General features: G+C 60.8%; 1 protein-coding gene across 1 annotated transcript in view; it reads left to right on the top strand.

Moving 5' to 3' along the window:
- Positions 1-903: 903 nt before the first annotated feature.
- ZC3H3 (zinc finger CCCH-type containing 3) overlaps positions 904-26,023 on the top strand; it is a 102,217-nt gene continuing 77,097 nt past the window's right edge. The window contains exons 1-3 of the mRNA XM_032760618.2: positions 904-1,025; positions 3,100-4,417; positions 6,000-6,196. Of these exons, the coding sequence (XP_032616509.1) occupies positions 938-1,025; positions 3,100-4,417; positions 6,000-6,196 (1,603 nt within the window). The 5' untranslated portion in view covers positions 904-937. The remainder of the gene's footprint in view (positions 1,026-3,099; positions 4,418-5,999; positions 6,197-26,023) is intronic.

Here is a 26,023-nt window from a genome sequence, read left to right as displayed (position 1 = left end):
TTTTGTTTTCTCCTAGAAAGGCAGATTGCCACATGCAGCGCCTCATTTGGATGTGTCTGGAATCTTGGAAGCTTCACTACCCTACGTTCTCCTACAAATGGACCTTGAGAGCTTGTTTGGAGGTTCTACCAGGGGAGCCCAGCTCCTCTATTGGGTATGGTCGTCCTCTTCAACTGAGCTGCAGCTTCGGGAGGGACGCACATGAAGCAGTGAGGAAGGAAGGGGACACCCGCCTAGCCAGCCAGATCAGCCGAATCAACCCTGGCGATCAATGGGATGACAGGTGTCGCAGACAGATCGCCCTGATATCCGGTAGTTCTACTTTTAACCTTCTGTGAAATCTCCATCGTTTTCTGCGGTGCTGCGCCATTTACATTCCCACCAACAGCGCACAGAGGTTTACACTTGTACATGTTTCCACTGACGAACCAAAAGCTTTCATGTCTTCAGAGGTTCAACATGTCTATCCAGGGAACCTTGCTCTCCGATGTCTTCTCCTCTGGCCACAGTAAGAGGTTTCACAGACCCTCCTGGGTCAAGAGTAACTGTTAACTGGCCCTTTTCCCATGGGTCCCCCCGTAGACCCCTCCCAACACTCAACCGGGGCGAAATGAAACGCAGGGACTGTGGGAAGGAACTGCGGTATGGGCTGGGAGGGCCCCAGATCTCGCCCCTCGCCAAGTCTCCCAAGGGGATGCGATCCCGGACTGCACAAGCTGGGCCGCGCGGCCTCCCAGAGCCCGAGCGGCCCCTTCCCAGCCGCGACCAGGCCACTTCCCGGCGCTCACTAGTGACGTCCCCGCCTCGCTCTGCGCGTGCGCCGCTCCGCCTCCCCGTTGCCGTTGCCAGGGCGACGGCAGGTCCTCGGCGGGACGGCAGACATCCGGGCCTGCTCCCGGCGGCTCCGCCCCGCCCGGGGGAAAAAGGTCGCGTAGCGATGACGTCGCGGGGGCCTGGCCGGGCGTCGCGGACTCGGGAGATGGAGGAAAAGGAGATATTACGGCGGCAGATCCGCCTACTGCAGGGTAGGTCCTGCCAGGGCCGGGACGCGAGTCCCCTTCTTTCCCCCTCACCTCGCGGCGGGTCCCCGGCCCCCTCCTCGAAGGGATCGCTCACCGCCCGCGTGTTCTGGGTGGTGGCTGGGGTGGGGGACGGTAGGGTCCGCCAGGACTTGTGGGCCAGCTCAGGGCCCGGGTCAGTCCCCGGCTCCAGCTTTGTCGAAGGAGTGGTGCCGGCCCTGCGGGGGCTGCAGAGGGTGGAGACAGGGCCGTCGCTTAGTAACCCGCGGGAGGCGGCGGCTTTCCCCACTACCACGGGCTGTAGCGTCCCCCGGCGCCCACCCTCGCTCCCCGCGCCCCACTGCGGGGCTGGGACTGGTTCATGGCTCATTTCGGCAAAGCAGGCTCCGGGCGCACGCGGGTTCCTTCCTTGACGCCCGTTTTGTTTTGTTTTGTTTTGTTTTTTTGAGACAGAGTCTTGCTCTGTCACCCAGGCTGGGGTGCGGTGACGCGATCTCGGCTCACTGCAACCTCCTCATCCCGGGTTCGGGTGATTCTCCTGCCTCAGCCTCCGGAGTAGGTGGGATTACAGGTAGGCACCAGAACGCCTGGCTAATTTTTGTATTTTGAGTAGAGACGGGGTTTCACCATGTTGGCCAGGATGGTCTCTAACTCCCGACCTCAGGTGATCCAGCCGCCTCGGCCTCCCAAAGTGCTGGGATTACAGGCGTGAGCCACCGTTCCCAGCCTCATCGCCTGGTTTTGATGCCCCTTTTCTCCGAACAGTCACACTCCCCTTGCCATTCCAGGCGCAGACTCAACAGGCTTCAGCTTCCACACTTAAACATTAAAAAACCCAAATTGGTCTTTCTAAACTTAAAAAAAAAATCCATGTTGGGACGCAGTGGCCCACACCTGTAATCCCAGCACTTTGGGAGGCCATGGCAGGAGGATGGCTTGAGCCCAGGAGTTTGAGACCATCCTGGGCAACATGACAAGACCCGGTCTCTACAGAAAAATTTTAAAAAGTGAGATGGGCATGGTGGCTTGTGCCTGTAGTCCCAGCTACTCAGAGGTGGAAGGTTCGCTTGTACCCAGGAGGTCCCCGCTGCAGTGAGCCGTGATCAGGCCACTGCACTCCAGCCTGGGCAACAGAGAAAAACCACATCTCAAATAAAAAGCCAAAACCAAGCAAACAAAAAAAACTTTAAAAATTAAAAACCCTTTTTGCTTTTACTCTCACAAAGGGAAGACTTAAGGATTGGGAAATCGTGTGTGGATAAGAGGCCAGGTGGGCTGCCTCCCACCTGGGGACACTTCTTGGGCTCCCATCACACCTGCTCTAGGGTGTCACCACGTCTGGGTGTGGCTTTCTGTGCCCCCGGGGGCAGGGCCTGTGGTGGGGGAATGCTGATAACTGGGAGGCTGGCTGCTGCTGCCCTTGGCTGTGTTCCTGGCTCTCCTGCACCGAGATAGCTATCCAGGGACTTATTTGGAAAGTCCTGTGATTGTGTCAGTTCACTGCAGTAGGACTCTAGCCCATTGCTATCTTCCCTTCTGCAGGGAAGACTATGAATCTGGCAGGGCAATGGCCTCTGCTCCTAGTACTCTTTTTTCCTGTTGTCAGGTGTGGGGTCCTCAAGTGTGTCAGTTCTGTTACGCTCAGTGGAGTGACTCCTTTCCATCTGTAGGCAAGCCAGAGGGCCTGTGTGGCCACTTGTCCCCTCTGATTCAAACAGTGCAGAGGGGATCAGTGCAATTCTCTTCAGACTGAGTGATACGTCTCATCAAATGATTGTGGATTCAGTAGACCAGCAAATAAGGGTTGTTATACCACATGGTTCATTTCTGTGTTAAGCAGGCAGAAGTAGGATTGAGGTGGAGCTGATGGAGAAAAGGCTCATAGAAGCGACAGGCCCAGGTGATGCGGGCTGAGTTGTCAGTGAGTCCCAGGCTCTGGGGGCTGTCCCTCCTGAAACTGGCAGGGGCTCAGAAGTGAGGTGGGATCCGGGGGTATCTTGCCAGCTGATGCCCTTCCAGGGTAGTCTTCATTACTGCGGTTACCCTCTGGCTAACTGAGCCTGTGGTTCTGTCTTCTCAGGTCTGATTGATGACTACAAAACCCTCCACGGCAATGCCCCGGCCCCTGGTACCCCAGCAGCTTCTGGGTGGCAGCCACCCACTTACCACAGTGGCAGAGCCTTCAGTGCCCGCTACCCTCGTCCAAGCCGGAGGGGCTACTCCTCACACCATGGGCCTTCGTGGCGCAAGAAATACTCCCTCGTGAATCGGCCCCCGGGACCCTCAGACCCACCTGCCGACCATGCTGTGCAGCCGTTGCACGGGGCCCGGGGGGGCCAGGCTCCTGTCCCGCAGCAGCATGTCCTTGAGAGACAGGTCCAGCTCAGTCAAGGTCAGAACGTGGTCATCAAAGTTAAACCGCCATCAAAGTCTGGCTCTGCTAGTGCCTCAGGGGCCCAGCGGGGCTCTTTGGAAGAATATGAGGACACCCCCTGGAGTGACCAAAGGCCCCGGGAAGGTGAAGGTGAGCCCCCTCGGGGACAGCTGCAGCCCTCGAGGCCAGCAAGAGCCAGGGGGACCTGCAGTGTGGAAGATCCTCTTCTGGTCTGCCAGAAGGAGGCTGGTAAGCCCAGGGTGCTGACGTCAGTGGGCAGTGTGGGCGACGGTCCCCGGGAGCTCCGCCGGACGGTCAGTGAGAGTGTGATCACCGTCAAGGCGAGCTTCCCATCCTCCACTCTGCCCCCACGCACTGGCGTGGCCCTGGGCCGGAAGCTGGGTTCTCATTCTGTGGCTAGCTGTGCTCCACAGCTCCTTGGGGACAGGAGAGTAGATGCTGGCCACGCAGATCAGCCAGTTCCGTCTGGCTCAGTGGGGGGCCCTGCCAGACCGGCCTCAGGACCCAGGCAGGCCCGGGAGGCCTCGCTGGTTGTGACCTGTCGAACTAACAAGTTCCGGAAAAACAACTACAAATGGGTGGCTGCCTCCGCGAAGAGTCCCCGCGCTGCTCGGAGGGCCCTCAGTCCCAGAGTGGCTGCAGAGAATGTGTGCAAGGCCTCTGCCGGCACAGCAGACAAGATGGAGAAGCCGCAGCTCATAGCCGACCCAGAGCCCAAGCCCAGGAAGCCAGCCACGTCCTCCAAGCCAGGGTCTGCCCCCAGCAAGTACAAGTGGAAGGCCTCCAGCCCCTCTGCCTCCTCCTCTTCCTCCTTCCGTTGGCAGTCGGAGGCCGGCAGCAAGGACCATGCCTCCCAGCTCTCCCCAGTCCTGTCTAGGTCCCCGTCGGGGGACAGAGCAGCAGTAGGACTCAGTGGCTTGAAGCCCCTCTCTGGGGAGACCCCGCTCTCGGCTTACAAAGTGAAGAGCCGCACTAAGATCATCCGGAGGCGGGGCAGCACAAGGTGGGCATCCCGGCCGGCTGCGGTAGAGTGTGAGGGGCTGTGAGGGGGGTTTGTTTGGCACCCCTAATGGATCTGCTGAGCTCGGAGCTTTGCCTGCAGTCGGGTTCACATTTCCAGCAAGAAATGAGGCAGGAAGTGCTGCTGTGGTGGTTTGGGCTTGCCTGGGGCCGGGGCCCTGGCCGGCATAGACTTGACGGGCAGGTTTCCCGTCCCTCACACTGCTGGCAAGCCCATCCTTTCTCCTGCCGGTGAGAGACAAGCAGCTCGCTGGGGGCAGCTTCCATTCCAGTTGCACAGTGTTCACAGACGGAAGGCTTTGTGCCAGGCCAGGCGCAGCAGGAGTAGCTCCCAGGGACCAGCCCAGGGTCCATGTGTCCCAGGGGGATGGTGAGACAGTGAGAGCAGTGTGTCTGCCCCTGGCCTGGACCTGCCGGCCATGGGTCTGTGCTGGGAGGTGGACCAGGGCTCTGGGCCCTGCCAGGGGTGCCTGGTCTTTCCTGCATGCCCTGTGTCTAGGGCTTGGGCTCCAGGAGGCCTGGCCTTTGCTGGCCCCGAGGCTGAGGCTGCTCCAGCTGGGCTGAGTGGGAAGGAGCCGGGGTCTGTTGGTGGGAAGGAGCCTCCTTGGGCGTTCCTGGCTTTGGGCTCTGTGGCCTCCCTCACGGAGTGCTAAGGCTGCAGTTGGCCTTTGGTCCCAGGGTGAGCAGACTGGTGTTAGGTCCCAGCCGCCTTGGCCAGGCAGCCAGGCGGAGTCACTCACTTGCTTGGTGCACGTCTCTCCCGGCCTCTATCCTTGCGGACTTGTGCTGAGACTCAGAGATGGTGTCATGGCACAGTGCTTGGTCTGGGCTCAGGGACTCCATCAGGTTGGCAGCTAAGGTGGTGGCTGCACCTGCTGGGCAGAGGGCGGAGGTCCTGCCTTCGTCATCAGACACAGTGGCGCGCACTGTCTCGGAAGGCACTTCCTTGCTGTGCATCGCTGCCGTCTGGTCTAGGTTGCTGGCTCGTGTAGCTCATTCTCTCTGGCCCTTGTCCCCCAGATAGGTGCCGTCTTGAGGCACATGGGCACCTGGCTCCCGCTCCTGGCTGTTTCTCGGTGGCAACTCTGCTCTAAACCATGCTGGCAGCTCCCTCTGTCCAGGAAGTGTGGAGAGGGAGCGTGGAGAAGCTGCCCCCTTACTGAGGGGCTCGGAAGGCCACGTGGGGTCGGTGGCTGCTCTCCTCAGGGATGTTGGCCTGTCTCTTTGCCCCATGCTGAGGCTCTTTGGCCTGGGCAGATGGGGAGGGGTGGACATGCGGGTGGGGACGGAGCACTGAGGCCCCTCTGCTCTCCCTGGGAGCATGGCAGCCTGCCCTAGTTCTGGGGTCATCTGGGATTGTGGATCCAAGCCTGCCGCCTCAGCCTGGCTGTGGAGGGTGGGCAGGGCCGCCATGGGTTGAGGGAGGCAGGGTCCAGAAAGGACTCCCTGTGGCCTGGTCCTGGCCTTCAGGAGCTGCTCGCACGCTCCTCGGGTGCTGGTGAGGAAGGGTGGGTGGGCAGAACCCCCAGGGCTTGTTGAGAGCTGCCTGTATTTTGTCTCCACAGCCTTCCTGGAGACAAGAAAAGCAGCACCTCACCTGCCACCACCGCCAAGAGCCACCTCAGCCTCCGGCGGAGACAGGCCCTCAGGGGGAAGAGCAGCCCTGTCCTGAAGAAGACCCCCAACAAGGGCCTGGTACAGGTCACCACGCACCGACTGTGCCGCCTGCCACCGAGCCGGGCCCACCTCCCCACCAAGGAAGGTATGCTGGGAGCAGGGGCGCTGGGCACTGGGGCTGGGCATGCCTGCATGGGATATGCTGGCCCGTTAGGAGCCATGGGCACCTTCCCCGCCTCATGCTGTTAGAGGCCCTGGCTGGGAGGGCACTGCCTGGCAGACAGTGGGCGGTGGTGGGTTGGCGGGTAGAGGAGAGGGTCCAGGTGCTGCGCCCTGCAGTCTGGGTGTGGGATGTGCTGCTGGGCAGGCGCTGTGGCCTCTTCTGTGTGTCTCTTGGTATGGACCCAGCTGCGTCCCTCCTGAGGGAGGAGAGGGCAGCGGCTGCTGAGCCCTCAGGCAGGGGCGAAGCCCTTGCTTGTGCTGCGCTGAGCACCCCCAGGCCTCTGCCTCCTCCAGGGCCTTTCTGTACTCAGCTGGCTGAGGCTGCAGGTCTACCTGCCCTGCCCTTTCTGAGTGTCACATGGTACTGTGTGAGTTTTTTGAGTGGCCTGAAAGAATTGGTCTGGTCTCCCGCCGTACCACTCTGAGTGTGCCCAGTCACGCCTGGAGAGAACTGGTCTGAGCCCCTCAGAGCCCTTATGGTGGCCTGGGAAGGCCCCGGCCTGCAGGTTGTGGGGCGTAGCCCCTTTGAAGTTGACCCCCACTGCAGTGATGGTGCCAGGACACACTAGGGGAGCGGCCTCCAGGCGGGCACGTGGTTGGGGGTATGTGGTGAGGGTCTAGAGCCCTTGGGTGTGGCACCCCCCAGACACTGTGGGGGTCAGCGTGGAGCCACGTTCGTCTGTGTGCACCTGGTCCTGTGCGTCTCTGTGGCTCCCCTGGGCACGTTAGGGCAGTGGCTTCCCGAGCTCGTGTCTGTGACATCTGGAGAAGGTGGGGCGTTGGGGATTGAGCAGGCTTGGACCTGGGCACTCCAACTGGGAACTGATGCTCAGAAATCTAGCCAAGGCTGGGCGCGATTGCTCATGGCTGTAATCCCAGCTCTTTGGGAGGCCAAGGTGGGAGGATCACTTGAGGCCAGGAGTTCAAGACCAGCCTGGGCAACACGGCAAAACCCCGTCTCTACCAAAAATTCAAAAATTAGCCAGGCTTGAGCCTGGGTGGTTACAGTGAGCCGAGATCGCGCCATTGCATTCCAGTCTGGGCGACAGAACGAGACTCTGTCTCAAAAAAAAAAAAAAAAAGAAACCCAGCCAAGCATACTGTTATCTAGGGAGGCTTCAGAAGGCTCTGGAAGGAGCTGGGCCTGGGCAGACCCAAGAGCTGTGTGGGGGCTGCCACGGGAGGGCAGGGCGTTGGGTCCCAGGTGGAGGGCTGAATGGGGCAATGCAGCCGGGTGTCGCAGCACAGTGGGGTGGGAGGAAGTGAGGCTGCTGGCGCTGGTCAGTTGTCCCCCATTAGCCGACACCTGCTGCACACCAGGACACATGTGGATTTCATCCTGGTGACAGGGAGCAAGCAGAGATCTATGAGGTCACTGGTGGCCACAGTGAGGTGGCCGGATGGCGGTTAGGTCATGGGCTTGTCTGGGAGTGGATAGTAGGGGTGGCTTGGACAGTTGGCAGTACCCCCTGGTCACTTGGGGAGGAAGGGTTGGGGAGGTGTCCAGCTCTGGGAGGCCAGCAGGGGCTGCTGAGCCCTAGGAGGCCGAGGCTTGCGGATGGCGTGGTGGTTGGGGTGAGAGGCTCCCCACTGGGTGCAGGTTCAGCCCTGCTCACCTGGCCTGCTCCCTCTTCAGGCCTCTAGTAGAGTGGGGCCTAGGCAGGGGATGGGGGAGGTTGCTTCCTGCTGGTGGGACCTTGCTTGGCGCCCCCTGGACTCCTGCCGGGAAGAGTGGGCTTGGGAGGCCACCAGCTTCACCGGCTGACCATTTCGGAGTGCACAGCTGAGGGGCTGCTGCGGTCCTGCCTCACGAGGGGGAAGGGCGTAATTGACCTCATCTTTTTTTTTTTTTTTTTAATGTTTTTAGAAACAGGGCTCTGCTTCCCTCCCAGGCTGGAGTAGAGTGGTGCAGTCACGGCTCATTGCAGCCTCAACCTCCTGGGCTCAAGTGACCCTGCTGAACAGCTGGGACTACAGGTGCATGTCACTGTGCCTGGCTAATTTTTAATTTTTTTGTAGGGACAGGGTCTTGCTTTGTTGCCTAGGCTGGTCTTGAACTTCTGGGCTCAAGTGATCCTCCTGCCTTAGTCTCTTAAAGTGCTGGGATTACAGGTGTGAGCCGCTGTGCCCAGCCAAACTCATAGTTAAAGACCAACATGAGGCTGGGCGTGGTGGCTCACACCTGTAATCCCAGCACATTGGGAGGCCGAGGCGGGCGGATCACCTGAGGTCAGGAGTTCAAGACCAGCCTTGGCAACATGGCAAAACCCCATCTCTACTAAAAATACAAAAATTAGCCGGGTGTGGTGGCGAGCGCCTGTAATCCCATCTATTCGGGAGGCTGAGGCAGGAGAATCACTTGAACCCAGGAGGCAGAGGTTGCAGTGAGCCGAGATCATGCCATTGCACTCCAGCCTGGGTGATAGAGTGACATTTTGTCTCAAAAAAAAAAGACCAGTGTGGTGACTGCATGGAGTGAGAGGAGAAGGTCCTGTGTGAGGAAGGGGTGGGGAAGGCGTCCTACTCACTTGCCCACCACTGGCCCAACTGGCAAGTGCGGTTGAGTCACTGTGCCTGGCAGCCTGCCGGCTCCAGGGGATACTGCAGTGAAGGTGAAGAGATGGTGAGGCTGGAGCCGCCTTCCAGTGGTGGAGACAGGGAGCCACTGGAGTGCTTGTACATCAGCCAGGAAGGTGCTTCTGGGTGGAAAATGCCTTCTGAGGAACAGGCAGGGGGATAGCACAGGGCCAGCTGCAGAGAGGTGGTGGGCGAGTGGGAGGGCTTCTCTGAGGAGGTGACCTGAGCAGAGAGGAGCGAATAGGGCTCAGCTCTGTAGGCTGAGGTGGAGGTGGGAAGGAGCTCAAGGAGGCTGTGGGGCCAGTTCACCATCTGGGAGTGTGGCTTGGAGGGGATGGAGCCATCAGAGCAGAGGGACCAGGTCCCAGGAAAGGGTCTTGTAGGCCACAGGAGGGAACGGGGGGTTGGTTCTGCTTACGTCGGGAAGCCAGGAGGGGACAGGGGAGGACCCTGGGAGGGGAGGGTCCAGGGCCCTGGGGTGTCTGGCAGGCCTGAGTGGGCAGAGTCAGGAGGGCCTGTGCGTGAAGCCATTGACGCCAGGCCAAGGAGTGGAGTCCGCATGCTTTCAAGCGGGCAGGGAGCCCGTGGAGATGTGCGCGGAGGTGAGAGGCCGAGCCTGCATCCTGGCCTGGTCACTCAGGCGGCTGACCCCAGAGACAGCCACTGTGAGACTCTAAGCTGGCCGCAGGGGAGATGGGCATGGCCAGGGCATCTGCTGAGGAGATGGGAGGCTGGGACCCGGGAAGCTGGTGAGTGGCTCCCCCAGGCGTCCTCCTGCAAGGCCCACCATCTCCCTCCCTGCCTGCCTAAGAACTGAGGCCTGCCCATCCTCTGCCCTGGCCAGGTGGGCTTCTGGGCATGGCCCAGCTTTGTTTCGTTTAACGCTGCGGCGCTCTGGTGAGCCAGTGAGCCCTTCCCAGGCCTTCCCTCAGCCCTCCCGGGTGGCAAAGGCCTCCATCGGCCGGGGCGTTCCTTCCTGGATGCTGGGGTTGTGTGGGCTGTGGATGGGGCCGCCAGGTGGGGCTGCTCCTTCATTTGGCTCTTTGGAGTTTTCTTTCCCCATTGTCTGCCCAGCAAAAGCTTAGTTCCAGCTCCACCTCTCCTCTTCAAGGAGACGGCAGTGTCCCAGTGTCCAGCTGGGGACAACTGCCCCGTGGGCTCCTGCACCAGGGACAGGGGCTTCTGAAAGCTGCTAGGCAGCCGTGCTGCCGCCTCCCTCCCCTGCCTCACTTCAGCCTTGCTGTGTGGCCCAGTGGCCAGCAGAGGGCATGCTTGTCCCTCTTATCCCCTCCGTCCCCCCTTTTTTGGTAATTGATCGCCTAATTTCCTTTTTATGTGAAAGAAAGCAGATATCAAGTAATTTGCAGCAATAACCTGCTAATGCTGGGCCAGTATCGAAACTCCCCTGTTCATTTCAAGTGGCAGATGAAACGCTAATACATAATTATCCTTGCAAATTGGATTATTTTAAATAACCAAAAGCCTACGGCCAGGAGAAAGCGATCCCATCTCCCCTGAGTTACTATTGCAGCGTAATTGCTGCGTTCAATCAATTTCCCTGGCATTAGAAATTCCATCACAATCAACATTAAGCTTTATTCATTGTGATGGCTAAGAGCCGGGCCATTTCTCCTCTTTTTCTTAACTGGCAAAATTAATCAGGGAAAAGATTTTAAACATTTACCCGTGCGAAAGAGGTCAGCCCTGCCACTATATTGCTCAGCAGATAAGGGAGCTAATAAAAAGAAAATTGAATTACTAATGATCACCAAGAACAGAGTATATAAAACCTGGCCATCGCCAGTTCAGGAAAAGGGAGAATCAATTTTCTTGGGACAAGGTGCGTTCATTTTTTATTTTGGCGCATATTATCAGCAATTTAATTTGAGAGGCATAAACAGGAGGAAACAGTTAGGGAATAATGAGCCTGGAGGTGTAAAGTGCTGCAGGATATATGCTGTACACAATTTATTTGGCACAACAGATAATAGCTTTAATTGAATTCAAAAGTGCATTGTTCAGCAGCAGTGTGGCCGCTCCCGCCTGGGGACTGAGACTGTTAGGAAGGTTCCAGCCTGACTCTTCGGTGCCTCCCCGCCCCTCCCCGCCCCTCTCAGCCCTCAGAAGTCCTCTGGGGCTGGAGTCAGACCTCGGCTGGGGGCGGGGCAGGGGATTCCTGGGGTCTCTCCCTCTGCTGTCGGTGTGCCTCTTGCCTTCCGTTTCTTCCTTCCCTTTTCTCCTGGGGATGGGTCTGTTGGCAGCTGGGGGATGAGGATGTGAGACACTGGCAGGGCGCCGAGGCTCATGCCTGGAATCCCAACATTTTGGGAGTCTGAGGCAGGTGATTACTTGAACCCTGGAGCTCAAGACCAGCCTGAGCAACATGGCAAAACCCCATCTCTACAAAAAAAGCAAGAATTAGCCGGGCGTGGTGGCACACGCCTGTAGTCCCAGCTACTCGGGAGGCTGAGGTGAGAGGATTGCTTACATCTGGGAGGTGGAGGCTCTGGTGAGCCGAGATTGCACCACTGCACTGCAGCCTGGGTGACAGAATGAGACCCTGTCTCAAAAAAAAAAAAAAAAAAAAGATAGAAGACAGCCCCAGAAGGGTGGCCTGGGCGAGTAGCGTTTTGCTGGAGGCTGCAGTAGAGACCTGCCTGGGTTGATCTGTCTCTGGTGGACCGATGCTAGAGGAGGCATTAGGGCAGAAGAGATGAAAACCTTTTCGGAGTCTGAAAAATGGTGTCCTGTTTGCCACTCAAGTAACTGTGGCAATTAGTGCTCTCCAGTACAGTGTTTACAGTACACACAGCTGAGCACTGTGGCCAGGCCCTCCCTCTGGTGCGGGGGATGTGGGGCCAGCTTCATGGTACATCCTCCTGGGGCCCGTCGCTGTGCTCGGCCACCCTGAGATGACAGGCATGACTTCCTAAGCCTGGCCGGCCTGTGCAGAGGGATGCTGTCCAGGCTGTACACTCCAGGCCAGGCCAGGAGTGAGGCCTGCTCTCCCACCCACCACCCTGTGCCCAGGCTGGGGAGCTTCTTGGTGGCAGGAGGTGATGGGACTCCTACCAGCCACATGGAAACGTCTGCTGTTTCATGCCAAGGAAAAGTCATGGTAGGTGGGTAGGCAGTGGTGTCGTCATCTGCTAGCGTGGGAGGGCCCCTCTGCTTCACCCACCCAGGATGGTGGATGCATGCCGGTGGCCTGCCCCCTTCCCCCATGGCCTGGAATGAGCCCAGGGCCCTTCCTGGGAAGCAGCCGTCTTCCCAGACTTGTCGCCAGTGTGCTGGGTGAGGGTGCGGGCCTGGCAGGTCCTGGGCACACCTGTGGTGGACAGAAAGGGCCTGGCTTGCGTGGTGATCTCGTGTGGACAACCAGGCTGGCTCGAGGCCTGCCGGCTGCCCAGGCTTTAACAAGAGCCAGGCCGGGCATCTGCCTCTGGCTCAGAGCTTGCTGCACACACGGAGAGCGATTCCTACCCGTCCCTCAGTCTGCCGTGCCTGCCCCGGGGTGTGGAGGGACTTCTGTCAGCATTCGCAGACGAGAAGTGGGGTCTCCACTCACCCCAGGTCACTGGCAGAAAGGGCGGACGTGGGTCTTGGACCCTTCTCTGGCTGGTGTCACCAGGTGCCAGGGCTTCCCCGCCTAGGTGACTCTTTTGGGGCCTGGATGCCCATTCCCTGCGTCCGAGTTTCTCTGAGGAAGTGCTTAGGGAGACCCCGTGTGAGCTGTTGGCCCTCAGCCCCTCCCTGCCACCAGGTGGTTGTCGTGGCCCCAGAGCGGGACCCAAGTGGGACCTGAGGGTCTGGGGTCCCTCAGGCACACAGCGCTCTCTGGATACTGGGTCTCACCCTCTAGCCCTGGTGAAGCCAAAGGCAGTCTCCCCAGAACCCTGGCCGCCCGCCCAGTCCTGTGTGGGGTCTCCCCCTGACTGGTGCGACATTTCCTCAAACGCTGCCTCCTGACTGCTGGGTCTCAGAAGGGCCTGCCTTGACGGCTGTTCATGTGACCCCTCTGAGTCCTCAGAGGTCCCTGGGGCCCTCCTGTGTCCTCGGGTCCTCACATGATCCTGTCTGTGTTGCCTCCCGGTGCCTTGGAGAAGGGGTGGTTTGCCACGCAGCCCTGGCATCAGAGGCCTGGGTGGATTCCGCACCCAGCCCGCGCTGTGGCTTTGCACTGTTTGGCCACAGATGCTTATGGGATGTCACTGAGCAGGCACCAGCTTGGGAGTGTGATGGCCCCCTGCCCCTCTGCCCCTCTGTCCCCAGCGGCTTCTCCCGGTGACCAGTGCAGCCTGTGGGTTCCAGTGCATGGGAAAAACCCAACCGCTTTCTCTCGACTGGCCCTGCCCCCCCCATCGAAGGCCCGGCTTGCTCCAACTAGGCCCAACCTCTGGCCAGGCCCGTCCCCTACCCTTAGTTGTGCACAGTTTGCTCTCCTCATTCGGGAGTCTGTGAGGTGGGCCATGGTCCATTCTGCCAGGCCAGCTCCTCCAAGATCACGTGCCAGCTGCCCCGCTACCGTGGGCATTCCTTCCTCCTGCCTCGTGTTTTGTATTGCAGGAATTGCCTGCTTATTGTCCGTCCTGCCCGTTAGGAAGGTGCTGTGGGGAGCACCCTGGCTGCCCTGCGTGCACGTGAGCCTCAGGCTGCGGCAACTTCTGGTGTGGGTGAGGTACCCTGCTCCCAGAGGACTGGACCTGGGCAGAAGGGAGGGCCTCGCTCCCTCAGGAGGCCCCATGGGCAGGAAGGTGGGGCAGTCACCATGCTTAGCGGGCAACCGAGGGGTGAGGGCCTGGCAGAGGGCTGCCCACCAGGAGGAAAAGCCACAGGGCTCCCTGCCCTGACACTGTCCTGCCCCTGTGAGACGTGCAGGCCGGTGGGGGTCGGCAGCAGCACTTGGAGGCTCAGTGAGCAAGTGGGCAGAGTGCCACCAGCCTCGAGCCCCCGCCTCCGGCAGAGGGGCTGGTTTCTGTGCCGTCCTAGCCGTAACCTCCTGTGCCAGGCTGCTGGGAGGCCTTTCTGGCGGTCTCCCTGGGAGGCTGGCCATGGATGGAATGGGAGGCATCGGTGGAGCCCTGACCTGCTGCACAGAGCCTGAGGACAGAAGCTTGACCGTGGAGGGTGTCTGTCGCTGCCTGGCCGAGGCGTGGCCGCTGGCCCCGCAGCCCCTTGGCAGTGCTGCCTGGCTTCTGTTGTGAGTTGGCTGGGTCTGGGTCCTAGCCTTGTGGGGAGCTAGAGTGCTATGATCGGGAGCACGATGGCTCCCCTTCCCTGCGCAGAGACGAGTGGCGGCCCCCGAAGAGGCGGGAGCACCCAGGGCCCGGGGTGCACCGTGGGGTGGGTGCCAGGGTGGGCTTGGTGTGTCTCGGCAGTGGGGGAGGGTGCCAGGGCCAGAGGGGCCAGACACTGTCCCATGGCCCCAGCGAGAGTGAGGAGCAGGCACCCTGTCCCATGCTGCTAGGTACTGGGGAGCAGCCCCGTGTCCGCTGCTGGAGGCCTGGATCTTTGCTGGACGCAGGAGGCAGGGTTATGAGCCCCCAGGTGTGGTGCGGGCATGGCCTGGCGGGAGACTTTGGCCCTGTCTGTCTGTTCCCCTTGCTGTTGCTCGGTGCCCTATCTGCGAATGGGGTCAGGAGTGTTTGCTGTGGGGCTGAGCAGTGCCTTTGGGTGCTTTGGCCCGGCGTGGTGTTCCTGCTGGGCTGTGCTGGCGGCCAGCATTGCCCACCTGGGAGGCTCTGCCTGGTGCCTCTGGGGTATGTGATCCACCATTGCTTGCTGTGTGCAGCTGGGCTGTTCGATTTTACCGTGGTGAACCCCGTGAAAGGGCATGACAGCAGTTAGATCTGGAGTCCTGCTTTCATAAGGGAAAAAGAAAATGCTGAATTAGGCTTCAGGAAAGGCAGCCACAGCGATCCTTGAATCTTGCATAAATTATCAGGCATGCCGGCGGCCTCCAGTTTTGCGTGCGTTGTGGCTGTGCTAATTAATTACTGCACAGAACTGGCATGGGATCGCGTGTGTGCCATGGTAGTGCTGCACTGCGCTGTGGGCACCAAGCTGAAGACCTGGGCTGCCCAGGCAGGGTGGTGCTCTCAGGAGAGCCAGGACTCACCGCCGTAGGACCCTGGATCCCCAGGCTGGGGGCAGCTTGGGCTGCTCCTTCTGTTGAATGGATTGACATAGTCCTCTTGTCCCTCTCCTCCCAACCCAGGGCTGGCACATCCCCCCAGTCACGTGTCTTGGCAGACTTTGAATCAAGTGCAGGACACCTGTCTGAGAGCTCGGGTGGGTCCCTCACCCTAGTGGCCTCTCTCAGGAGTCCACCAGGCAGTGAGTGTTGGGATGCAGGACACAGGCTCTGTCGCCACCTGCCGACCGCCACCAGGCAGCCAGCAGCACGCTGCCAAGTGCTCTGGTGGCTGGTGGGCACGGCACAGGGCTGTCCTGATGGCCACCCCTGCTGGTCTGGTCCTCCCCCCACTCTGCCGGCCTGTGCTTTTCCCGTGGCGGCCTCTCAGGGGTCTGTCCTCAGGCACGGCCAGCAGGGCTTATGCTGCTTGCCTCCTGGCGGTGTCTTTTCACCAGCTCTCGGTTCTGCCACCAGAGTAGTGGGGGCATGGCTCTGCCAGCCTCAGCTGGCCTCCTGTTGAGGGGCTGGGGAGTGGGTGTGGCTCTGGGCACTGAGGTGGCTTTCCAGCTGGGAAATGTGGTCTGTACCTTCTGGGATTTGGCCCCTTCTCTGCATGGGGTCAGGATGTTGCTGGGCCCCTGTGTAGGCCCCTGCTGGGGCTGTAGGCTTCTGCGCCCATCTGCTGCCCGTAAGTGGCCCCTTCCAGCCTCCTCTGTCTCTCCACCTTGACCTTTGCCTGAGGGCACCTGCTGTGGTCCCACAGGTGGGTCGTGGCAAAGCCGGGTGTGGTCAGAGTCCATGTGGACTTGGGCATCGTCTGGGAACCCCGTGATCCCCACTGGTTGTTTCCCCCTGCACCAAGTCCGATTGCGTGCTGGGCGGGGTCCTGATGGGAAGGAAGTCCTGGTTCCCTGAGGGGTCTCCTGCTCGGCACCAGCAGCAGGACTGGGAGAGGAAGCAGCCCCAGCCCAGTGTCTCCTGCCCGCAGGCACCTGGTCTTCCTGCCACTCATCCTCCAGAGCTGGCCCTGCCCTTGCTCACTGGGCATCCCCTGAGCCCTGGGGCTATGTTGGGACCGTGACTGGTGAGCCAGCCTGGCGAGGTCCTGATGGCATGGGCGTGACTCTTGGTGGGAGCTGCTGGGCTCTTGCCTGATGGCAGAGAGAGAATGTCCAGCCAGGGCCTCTCCCACTGCACCCCCACTGAAGTCAGTGCCCTCTGTGGCCCCATTGGGGCAGCAGCCTGCATCCTAGCGTGGGTTTCGGTGTGGCCCTGGGTGGACTTGAACTATGGTGGCTGTGGGGGTTCTCCAGGCCTCCCACATCTTCAGTGCCAGTGCCAGCACCCTGGGCTCTGGGCCAGCTGCAGGCTGATGCCACTGAAGCGGGGCCGGTGCCAGGCCCAGGCAGACGGCAGGCTTGGGGTTGTGTGGCAGGCGTGGCATCCAGATGGGTGGGGAGGCCTCCTGGGAGAGTGGTGCAGAGGCACTGCCCGCCCCCATGGCACGGCCCATTCCCTGTCCTCCTGTCCCGTCCTGTCCCTTGGTACAGACCTGCTGCAGCGCATGGCCAGCTCTGGTCACTGGGTGTGTGCTGAGTGGCGGAATCCCAGCTGGTCAAGCTGTGCTTCCCGTAGAGAGGTGCATGGGAAGGCATAGCAGGAAGACCAGGGCTGTCTGTGGCACCCTTGATTGGAGCCCCCTCTTTCCAGGGCTGAGTCCGGTGACCGCAGCCTCTGGTCCGTGTCCTCATGGGAGCAGGGCGACATGCAAGGAGCCCCCTCAGGATGGGCCCCAGGGACGCTCCTCTCCCGGCTCCCAGCTGAGACCTCTCCTTTCTGTGCTCTGGGGTCCCTTGGGTGGCTCTGCCTGGGAAGGGACACAGAGTCTCTGGGCCCAGCTGTTCTGGAAAGGGCTGGGCCACGTGTCCCTCTTCAGAGCTTCTAGATGGCCACGGGAATCCTGAAGAGGAGACCGTGCCCAGGCCCGTGCCTGCACCACCTGCCACCCCTCAGCGCCCTTCTTTCTGGTCCCCTCGCCCGTGGCTCTCCAAGGCTGTGCCGACCCTGCTGTCAGGAGCTTTCACTCAGCAGGAGGCTGGCACTGTCACCAGCTCCTGTGGGAGCCTCAGGCCAGGCCGAGCGCTGCTGGGAGGTGCCACCCAGGCCAGGAGAAGCCAAGCAAGTGCCATGGCTGTGTCTGGGCCTGGCTGGAGATGGCGAAGCGCGACTCTGCGTGGCCTGCCCAGCTGGAGATGGTGAGGCACGACTCTGCATGGCCTGGGCCTCGGGGCTCACAGAGAGAGTAGATGGCATTTCAAAGGAAGTCTGTGGCTAGATATGATGACTGTAAATTTAGCAGCTTCTAGACATTAAGTGTCAAGTTATCTGTTGGTTTGCTTGAGTGTCTGTTACGGAGCCCTGGTCTTGGAGATCAGCCCCAGGGCCGCAAGCTCCCTTCTGGTGCCTTTGATCCAGGGGCTGGCAACGATCTGCACCCAGGCCGGGGGCTGGCGTGGAACATGTGCCGGCTTCTGCCGCTGGTTGGTCTGCACAGCGTGGACACAGAGCATGGGCTCGGGACAGAACGTGGCTGGCAGGTCCCCTGCTGTGGGGTCTTGTGGGCAGAAGCATCAGCTGCCCTCCCTATTCCTCTTGTTCCCCCGGGGAGCTGAAGGCCAGGGCCACGCGGCCACCAGTGAGCGCAGCGCAGCTCACTCCCCTTTGCCTCGAAGGTGCTGCCCAGTGCAGGTGTCAGGTGTGCGCCTGGAGCTCACAGGGGCCGGTCTCCTCCCCAAGGTCCAAGGACCAGCTGCTGTTGGCCCCTTCCTTGACCCACCTTGGTGCGACTTGCCTGCTGCTAGCGTGATGGGTTGGGGCCTGGCTCTGAGGCTGCGGCCTCATGGCCCAGCTGGGGTTTCTTTGAGGCTGACCAGCTGGTGGTGAGCTCTTGGCCCCTCGGCCGGGTGTGTCTGACCAGCGCAGTCAGGCATGAAGTACTGAGGCTGCCCTGCACTTGCAGTGGCATGGCTCCTAGCAGAGCATGGCACATGTTAGGGGCTCTGGGAACCTTAGCCCAGAACCCCAGGGAGCTCTCCCCTAGGGCCTGGTGTCATAGACTGTTTGGCCTCAGTAACTGCGGACTCCGGGACTGCGTCCCCACGTGCTGGAGTTGTGGGAAGGGCTGAGGGAGTGGGGCTCAGAGCCCTCCAGGGTCTGCTCTGCCGGCCATGTTGCTCCAGGGCCCATCCTGAAACAGGCTGTGGGCGCTGCGGGGGCACTGTGCCCGGTGTCTCTCCCAGGCACACTTGCCTCTCCTGCCCATTGGGGGATGGGGAGGCTGCCCATGAGAGACGGGGCCACCTGGGAACACGGACTTCTGTTCCAGGGCTGCGCCCTCCCCCACTGGCTAGCTCTGTCTGGGAGACTCTCCTGGCATCCAGGCAGTCCTCCAGGCTGCCCCGGGTGCTTGGCTGGCCTTGGGTGCTCAGACATGGCCCCGTGGGGCCTGTAGTGAGGTCCTTCACCCGCCCCCAGCCCATGCCAGCTCTCTCTCCGTCATCCCGCGGCCCCGCTCTGACTCAGTTGGCCTTGGAGTGTTGTGCTGCGTCTCAGTGTGCTCTGGCTCCAGCAGGCTGGTGGCGGGAGGCGGCAGCCCTTCTCCTGCCAATTGCCCTCTGCGTTATCTCGGGGTGATTCAGGGGTGGGGCAGCCTGCGGAGAATGCACTCCTGGTGGCGTGAAGCCTGGCAGTGGCCATTTCCCTAGAACGCAGCAGAGCATCTGCCTGTCCAAGCTGGGTGAGGACAGGGGCCCTCACACGGGTGTCCTGGAATTCTGAGCTGTGATCTCCTACTGCCTCTGGGAGCTCACCAAGCTGGTGCTTGAGGGATGGTGGCAGTTGTCCTGAGGTGGCCTCCATCTGTAGGGCCACATGGAGCTTGCAGCGGGGAGTGTCTTCCAGGATGGCTGCAAACACCACCCTCCCTGAGATCACCTTCCAGACAGGGCACCGGGAAAGCATGAGCTGCAGGGGCATGGCGGCAGCGTTCTGAAGCCGCCTGCTCTTGTGGGACCTCTGTCTGGCTCTGAGCCACTGGCGCCGCAGGTGAGCTCGGTGTCATCATGCGTCTGTCTTTGCTACAGCCCCCGGGGACGTGGATCAAACCTGGAGGGTTGTGTGCAGTGGGAGGTGTGGGGGCCAGGTGGTCCAGCCAGGGTCTGCCCACCAGAGTGCTGGTTGACGAGGGAGCAGTGGCCAGCGCTGCTGCAAGCACCTTCTCCAGGGAGAAGAGGCCCAGTCTGGGGCACCTCTGGGCAGGGCATATGGCAGATTGCCCCGTCACTAGCCTCTGACCCTGAGGGTCCCCGGACTATCAGGATGAGGGGGCTCAGGTTCTGTGTATGTGAAGGGCTAGGCTGGATTGCTCCAAGCCACCCAGGGCAGGGCTCTTGCTGAAATGGAAGGGCGATATATATATATATATATATATATACACACACACACACACATGTATGCATACATATATATGTGTGTATACATATATGTATACATGTGTGTATATATGTATACATATGTGTGTGTATATGTATACATATGTGTGTGTATATGTATACATATGTGTGTGTATATGTATACATATATGTGTATGTGTATGTATACATATATGTGTATGTATATATGTGTACATATATGTGTATGTATACATATATATGTGTATGTTTATATGTATACATATATGTGTATGTATATGTATACATATATGTGTATGTATATATGTATACATATAGGTGTATGTATATGTATACATATATATATGTGTATATATATATATTTTTTTGAGACAGGGTGTTGCTCTGTCACCAAGGCTGGAGTGCAGGGGCGCCATCTCACTGCAACCTCTGCCTCCCAGGCCCAAGTGATCCTCCCAGCTTAGCCTCCCAAGTAGCTGGGACTACAGGTGTGCACCACCACACCTGGCTAATTTTTGTATTTCTTTTTTTTGTAGAGACAGGGTCTCACCATATTGCCCAAGCTGGTCTTCGATTCCTGGGCTCAGGCGATCTGCTTAACTCGGCCTTCCAAAGTGCTGGAATTCCAGGCGTGAGCCACTGCACCCAGCCCAATACATTTGTGTTTTTTTCCCTTTTTTTTTTTTGAGACGGAGTCTTGCTCTCTTCCCTAGGCTGAAGTGTGCAGTGGCACGATCTCAGCTCACTGCAGCCTCCACCTCCTGGGTTCAAGAGATTCTCCCACTTCAGCCTCCCCAGTAGCTGGGATTACAGGCTCACGCCACCACGTCCAGCTAGTTTTTATGTTTTTAGTAGAGATGGGGTTTCACCATGTTGGCCAAGCTCGTCTCGAACTCCTGACCTCAGGTGATCCTCCGGCCTCGGCCTCCCAAAGTGCTGGGATTACAGGTGTGAGCCACCGCGCCTGGCTTCCAACACATTTTTAACGAGGCGAAGGAAATTGGCCTGTAGTCAGGTCAGGGAGTCTTCTGTGCTGTGCGGTGCTGCGGCCCACAGGGTTGTGTGTGGCCCGTGTAAAGGCCTGTCAGGAGCAGCATGACATCTGCAGTGAGCCAGGCTCTGCTGAGGCCATGGGTCATCAGTTCTATTTCAGGGGTAAACTTGGATCTCCAGGGAAGGCTGGCAGAGGACCAGGCATCAGGGGGCTCAGCACTGGGCCACACGCTTACAGGGTGACCAGCAGCAGAGGGACCCCAGAGACACACCTGGGTAGGCACACCCCTTCTAGTCTGACCCCTCCATAGAAGCCCCCAGCAGGGAGAACTCCCGTGGCAGCCGTGCCCACTGATGCTGGGTCTCCTTTCAATAGGGAGCTGCCTCTGTGGCCAGAGGCTAGGACTGCCTGGGTGGGGTGGAGGGTGGAGAACAGAAAAACCCTCCCTCCTATTCCAGCACCCCCGAAAGATGCATGTGTGCTCGACTTACGTTCCTTCTGCGGACCCCTTCTGCAGTCCCCAGGCTCTGAGAGCCCCAGGCAGGTGCTCTGGTGGGGGCGGGGCTGAGTCCTGGCCTCAGGGCTGTGGGGTGGTGAGAATGAAGTAGGGCGGTGCGGGGAGGCTGCTTGGATAGGGCTGGCCTCCCGGGAAGTCCCCCGTGCCTGTCCCACCTCCTGCCTGCCCCGGCGGGTCCCTCTGGAGGGTTGCAGGCGTGGCTTGTTTCTGGGCCATTTGAAAACACAAGTAGCAGATGCCCCGAGTGCAGGAGGCCCGGAGCTGCTCCAGCCTGGGCTTCCTGCCCACACCCAGTCCCCCCGGCCTGTTGGGAGCTCCCCAGAGGTAGACATAGTGCTGGGGGCAGGGCCTGCCCAGTGGGGCACCAGGACTTGAGAAGCCCTCAAGGCCTGGGAGGGGGTCTGAGTGGGTGGAGGGTGGGGTCAGTCCCTTCAGACTTTCGAGACTCCACCCACGTATCACCACTTTCACGGCCTGGGTCTTGGTGTGCTCAGTAGCCCTGTGACCTTGGGCCAGTGCCACCACTCGTGCCTCTGCCCTGTGTCTCCAGCCTCCTTGCCTCGTCTCATTGGCAAGACCTCTTGGGAGGAGCCAGGCTGCCCCTGGGGTGGCCGTGGTTTTCTTGTTGAGAACTCTCTGGGCTGGGCAGGGGCCGTGGCGGGGCCGGGCTTGCCCCTCCCAGGGTCTGTTTCCCTGTCCCAGGCCAGCTGTTTGCAGCTGAGAGCCCTGTGGGCCGGGTGGGCCGTCTTCCTGTGTGGCTGTGAGTGTGTGCGGGAAACCTGCCGCTATGAAGCCTGATCCCCTCTCTGGGTATACAGGCCAGAAACCCAGCCATGGAGGGTGCTGCTGGGCAGAGATCACGGTTCCCAGCCAATGAGGCTGGAGGATGAGGGCAGGGAGGGGGCGGCTCCTGGCCTAGCTCCTGGGCAGGGGTGGGCCCTGGTGGGCACCGTGAGCTGCCCCTCAGTGGGAAATCAGATGTTCTGTCCCGTGGGGCAGAAGGACACTGTGAGATTCAGCCCCACAGCCCTGTTAGCAGGGCAGTGCCGGCCAGCTGGGATCTGGGGTGTCTGGGGGTAGATGCCCACAAAACATGGAAAGGCCTGGAACCTTGGGGGAAATGGAAACGGCTCAGTCTGGGCTCTGCCTGGGGATTGGAGGATGCAAAGCTGGGCTCCAGCTAGAAGCTTACAAGGCTGGGTGATCTAGGGTTGTCTGGGTGGGTCCGGCTGAAACCAGCACCCTGCGGCAGATCCCTGACCTGCACCCCAGTGCTTCCCAGCCGGTTCCCACTGCATGGGCCTGGGAGGATGAAGCAGCACCAGGGCTATGTGGGGTCCCAGGGTGGGCAGCTGGCCATTGGCTCCACCACCCCCAGGCCTTCCTGGTGGCCTCCAGCTGCCCCTCCCACCACACGCAGGGCTGGAGTGGTCCCGGAAGGGTGCTCTTACCTCCTCCCAAGTCAGGGTCCAACAGGGAAGCCTGCCCCCAAGCTGCCCTCTCCCGGGAGACGCCAGTCCCCTGCTGAAGAGCTCTCAGCCTCTTCTTTGTTCTGTTGAGGGGGAGACCCCACCTGCCTCTTCCTCATGGTGGCCCCAGGCAGCATTTTCATGATGCTGGTAGCTCTGAGCACCCCCACTGCTCCTGCCTTCTGCCAGGGCCCCTCCTTGGGCCCCAAAGAAGCCCACCCAGCTCCATTGTGCCTTCGTATGGGAAGGAGGTGGGTGAGGTGAGCAGTGCTGTTTCAGTCCTGCCAGGCCTGGGGGGTGGTCCTAGGCAGGCTAGGGGGTGGTTTGTGTCTGTTGGGATGGCATGGGGCTGGCGGTCTGGCTGCAGCTCCCCTGTGGCACCATCGGGTGCAGAGGTGCTGGGCCGTGGCTTCTCACAGGGCAGGGCACCTCTGGGACTGGGGGGGTGTCCTGCGTCCCCTGCAGTGCAGCCTTTGGGCCCATGATGAGTCCTGTGCATGGGATGGAGTGGTGGCCTTGGCTGCCCTGGGGTCTGGTCAGGCTATTGTCCTCAGGTGGCCTGACCGTGGGGCCTGCGGCTGTGAAAGATGAGGTGGGCCGCTTGCCCCATGCTGCTGTGTGGGCCGCTGTGGCCTATGTGCACACACACAGCACGGCACGCACCTACGGGTGCCAGCGTGAGCACACGTGAACACTGGTCAGATCCTGCCTGCCGCTCGGGGCTTGGCCTCCGTGCAGCCTGAGCCCCTGTTTCTGCAGCTGTGATGGGGGGTGCTCAGGCCTGGAGTAACGAGGAATGCGAAGCTTAGTCATTCTTAACCTTTGCGCTTTCAAGACACATGAGCTCCTCTTACGGAAAGATGAGCTCCCAAGCCCAGGTCCCTCCCACTGCACTATGGTCTGGGGCCCTGAAGGCCAGGGCTGATGCTGGCCCTGGTGGTTCTCACCCACCCTTCCCCCTGCTGGCCCTGAAGGCTGGAGCCCCAGGGCATTGGTCAGGAGTCTAGTTAGGGGGAATGGAGCTGGTGGGGGGCCTGTCTGCAGCCTGCCTCCCCAGCTCCTACCCTAACCCGAATGCTGGGCCACTGCCTGCCTGGCCCTGTGCCCCACTGCCCCCGGTCAGCCGTCAGCACTACTCGCGGCTACCCCTCCCCTCCCCTCCTTTAGAGGGCCGATGAGTCACCTTCCTGGGGAGGCCGGCGTAGTGCTTGCTGCACCCTGGCCTGGCCTTAGCCCCCTTAGGGTCCCTCGCTCACTGTGCACTGGGGAGGCATCAGCGGGAGGCAGGCATTGCTGCTGGGGCTGCACCCCGTGCTTGGGTGGGGAGGATCCAGAGGAGAGGGGATGGGCCTCCCTCAAAGGCACTGGGCTGCCTGCCGGGCTGGTGCCACCCCAGTCAAGGCCAGGGGAGCCTCTGTCCCTTGCCCCTGTGGTCCCCGTTGGGTGGGCTGAGGGCAGGGAGCCCCCTGCTGCCTTCTCAGGGTCGCCAGTTGCACGTTTGTATGTGCCAGAGGGAGCACAAGCGGTCGAGCCAGTGTCCCTGAGACTGCAATTGTGGCTCCCACGTGCCATCTCCAGCCTTGGTGGGCCTGGCCCGGGTGCTGTGGCTGCCAAGACCAGCCCTGGAGGAGGCCCTCAGGGCACACCTGGTGCCTGGCACCCATGACGTCCCCTCTGCGGCCTGCCCACTGTCCCGCAGACATAGGAAAGGCCAGGAGTGGCCCAGAGGAGGGCGGCATGTGATCGGGGAGTCCTGGCAGCCGGCAGTTTCTGAGCGGGACACGTGGTTTCTCTCAGGGGCTGCTGCTTTCTGTAGAGGGTGTTGCCAGGACTCTCTCCAAAGAGTCTTTCTTGGGCTGTGCTCAGAGGAAGCAGAAGAGGATTCCTGAGAGAAGGCCGTGCCACGTGGCGGAGCTGGGTCTCTGTGCCGCCCGGCAGCCACTTGGGCCCAGATCTGTTCCACTGATGTTGGGATACAGCCAGGCCCAGCCATGTGAAGGTCAGGGGTGGGCTGGGAGGGAAGGGCCTGGGGTTCCCTGGGTTAGGCTGAGGCCGTTTCCAGCCCGGACTGCCCAGTGGAATCACCTGGGTTCCCCCAGACAGGAGCCTGACTCTGCGCTAGGCCATCCTGGCCTGGAGCTGCCTGCTGGCCCACGGCACCAGCCCCTCCTGCAGCACCGGGGCCATGGCACTCATGCAGAAGGGCTGGGGGCCCTGTGGACCAGGAGACCTGAGGCTGTGCTGAGTGGCCGCTTCCGGGTCCTGTACCCTGAGATGTGGTGGCCGGGGCCTCGGGGCTTGGCCCTTCCTCACTCAGAGCCTGGAGCTGCTGTCCTGGCCCCGAGCAGGTCTGTCCTCTGGGGGCTGCTCTTCTGCCCTCGAGTATCTGGGAGCCCCCAGTAACTGTGTGTGCCGGTGGGGCAGGGAGCACAGGTGGGCCTGGAGATTCAGGGAGGGAGCCCAGGTGTGGGGCAGGCGGGAGCGCGGTGTCAAAGCAGAGACAAGGTGAAGAGGCGTTCTCAATGCCGCAGAGCTCCCAGCCCTGGGAAGGGCCCGTCCCAGGTGCCTCTTATGGCCAGACGGGGAGCAGGTGAGCCACAGGCCTGGGGTTCTGGGCACACAGGCTCTCTCCAGGCTGGCTGGGGCTGCAGGCCGGTGGGGAGAGCTTGGGGGACATTGTTCACAGAGCACGTGCCCTGGGCCCCAGTCCCCTTCTTTGTGAAGTGGGGGCCGAGGCTGGGTGCACGCTTGGCCGCACACACCTGGCCGGGCCCAAGCCCAGCTGTCCTTCGCTGCTGCCTGCATGCCCCGAGCCTACCCCCACCTGCTCGGAGCACGACCTGGGGTACAGGCCCAGTTTGGTCCGGTTTCCTCCTGCTCTTCTGCACCCCTGCCCAAGGCCTGCGTTCACCCTTTTTGGGAACCCCCTTAGCTGCCTGCTGCACTGTCTCCTCCAGCCATGGAAGGCAGGGAGGCCCCGTCCCTTCCCCTGCACCTGAGGTGGGGTAGAGCCGTGGGGAAGAGGGGAGGAAGCCCCACCCTCCACAATCTATAGCGACTGTCACGGAGCAAACTATTCCCGTTTCATACAGACGGGTCAGGTGTCGGCGTGCGATCGATGGCTCGCGCACAATAATTACAGGAACTAGCAGCTTGTGTTGCTTGAGTGACTTTAAGAAGAGTAGGGTCTCAATCTTCCCTTTAATAGGGCTCTGACAGTCCGCGGTGGCGGCTTCGGTGGTGCTGCGTCTCCGGCTGACAGTGTTGTCATTAAACACCAGGTAGTGTGGAACAACAGAGAGCACGGATCCCACACGGGGGGGACAGGGCGGCTGACAGCGGTCATTTGTCATCACTGAGCTGCCCAAACTCCTCAGACTGCACTGCAGACGGCTGCTTAGGGTGACTTATGGCCCTGTCGGGCTGCTGTTGTGATTTGATAATCCGTAAATGTTTGTCAAAGATGAATCCCCGGATCCCACGGGGCCGCGGCCCAGGGACTCGAGGCCAGGACGGGAAAGCTGAGGGACCATCCTCTCGTGTGGCCGGCCACATGCTGCACCCACCTGGGGAGGTGCTGGGGCCCAG

The sequence above is a fragment of the Hylobates moloch genome, unplaced genomic scaffold, assembly GCF_009828535.3.
Source record: "Hylobates moloch isolate HMO894 unplaced genomic scaffold, HMol_V3 SCAFFOLD_9, whole genome shotgun sequence".
NCBI classification, from domain to species: domain Eukaryota; kingdom Metazoa; phylum Chordata; class Mammalia; order Primates; family Hylobatidae; genus Hylobates; species Hylobates moloch.
Note: the sequence above shows the minus strand (reverse complement) of the source record. Positions and strands in the feature narration are given on the sequence as shown.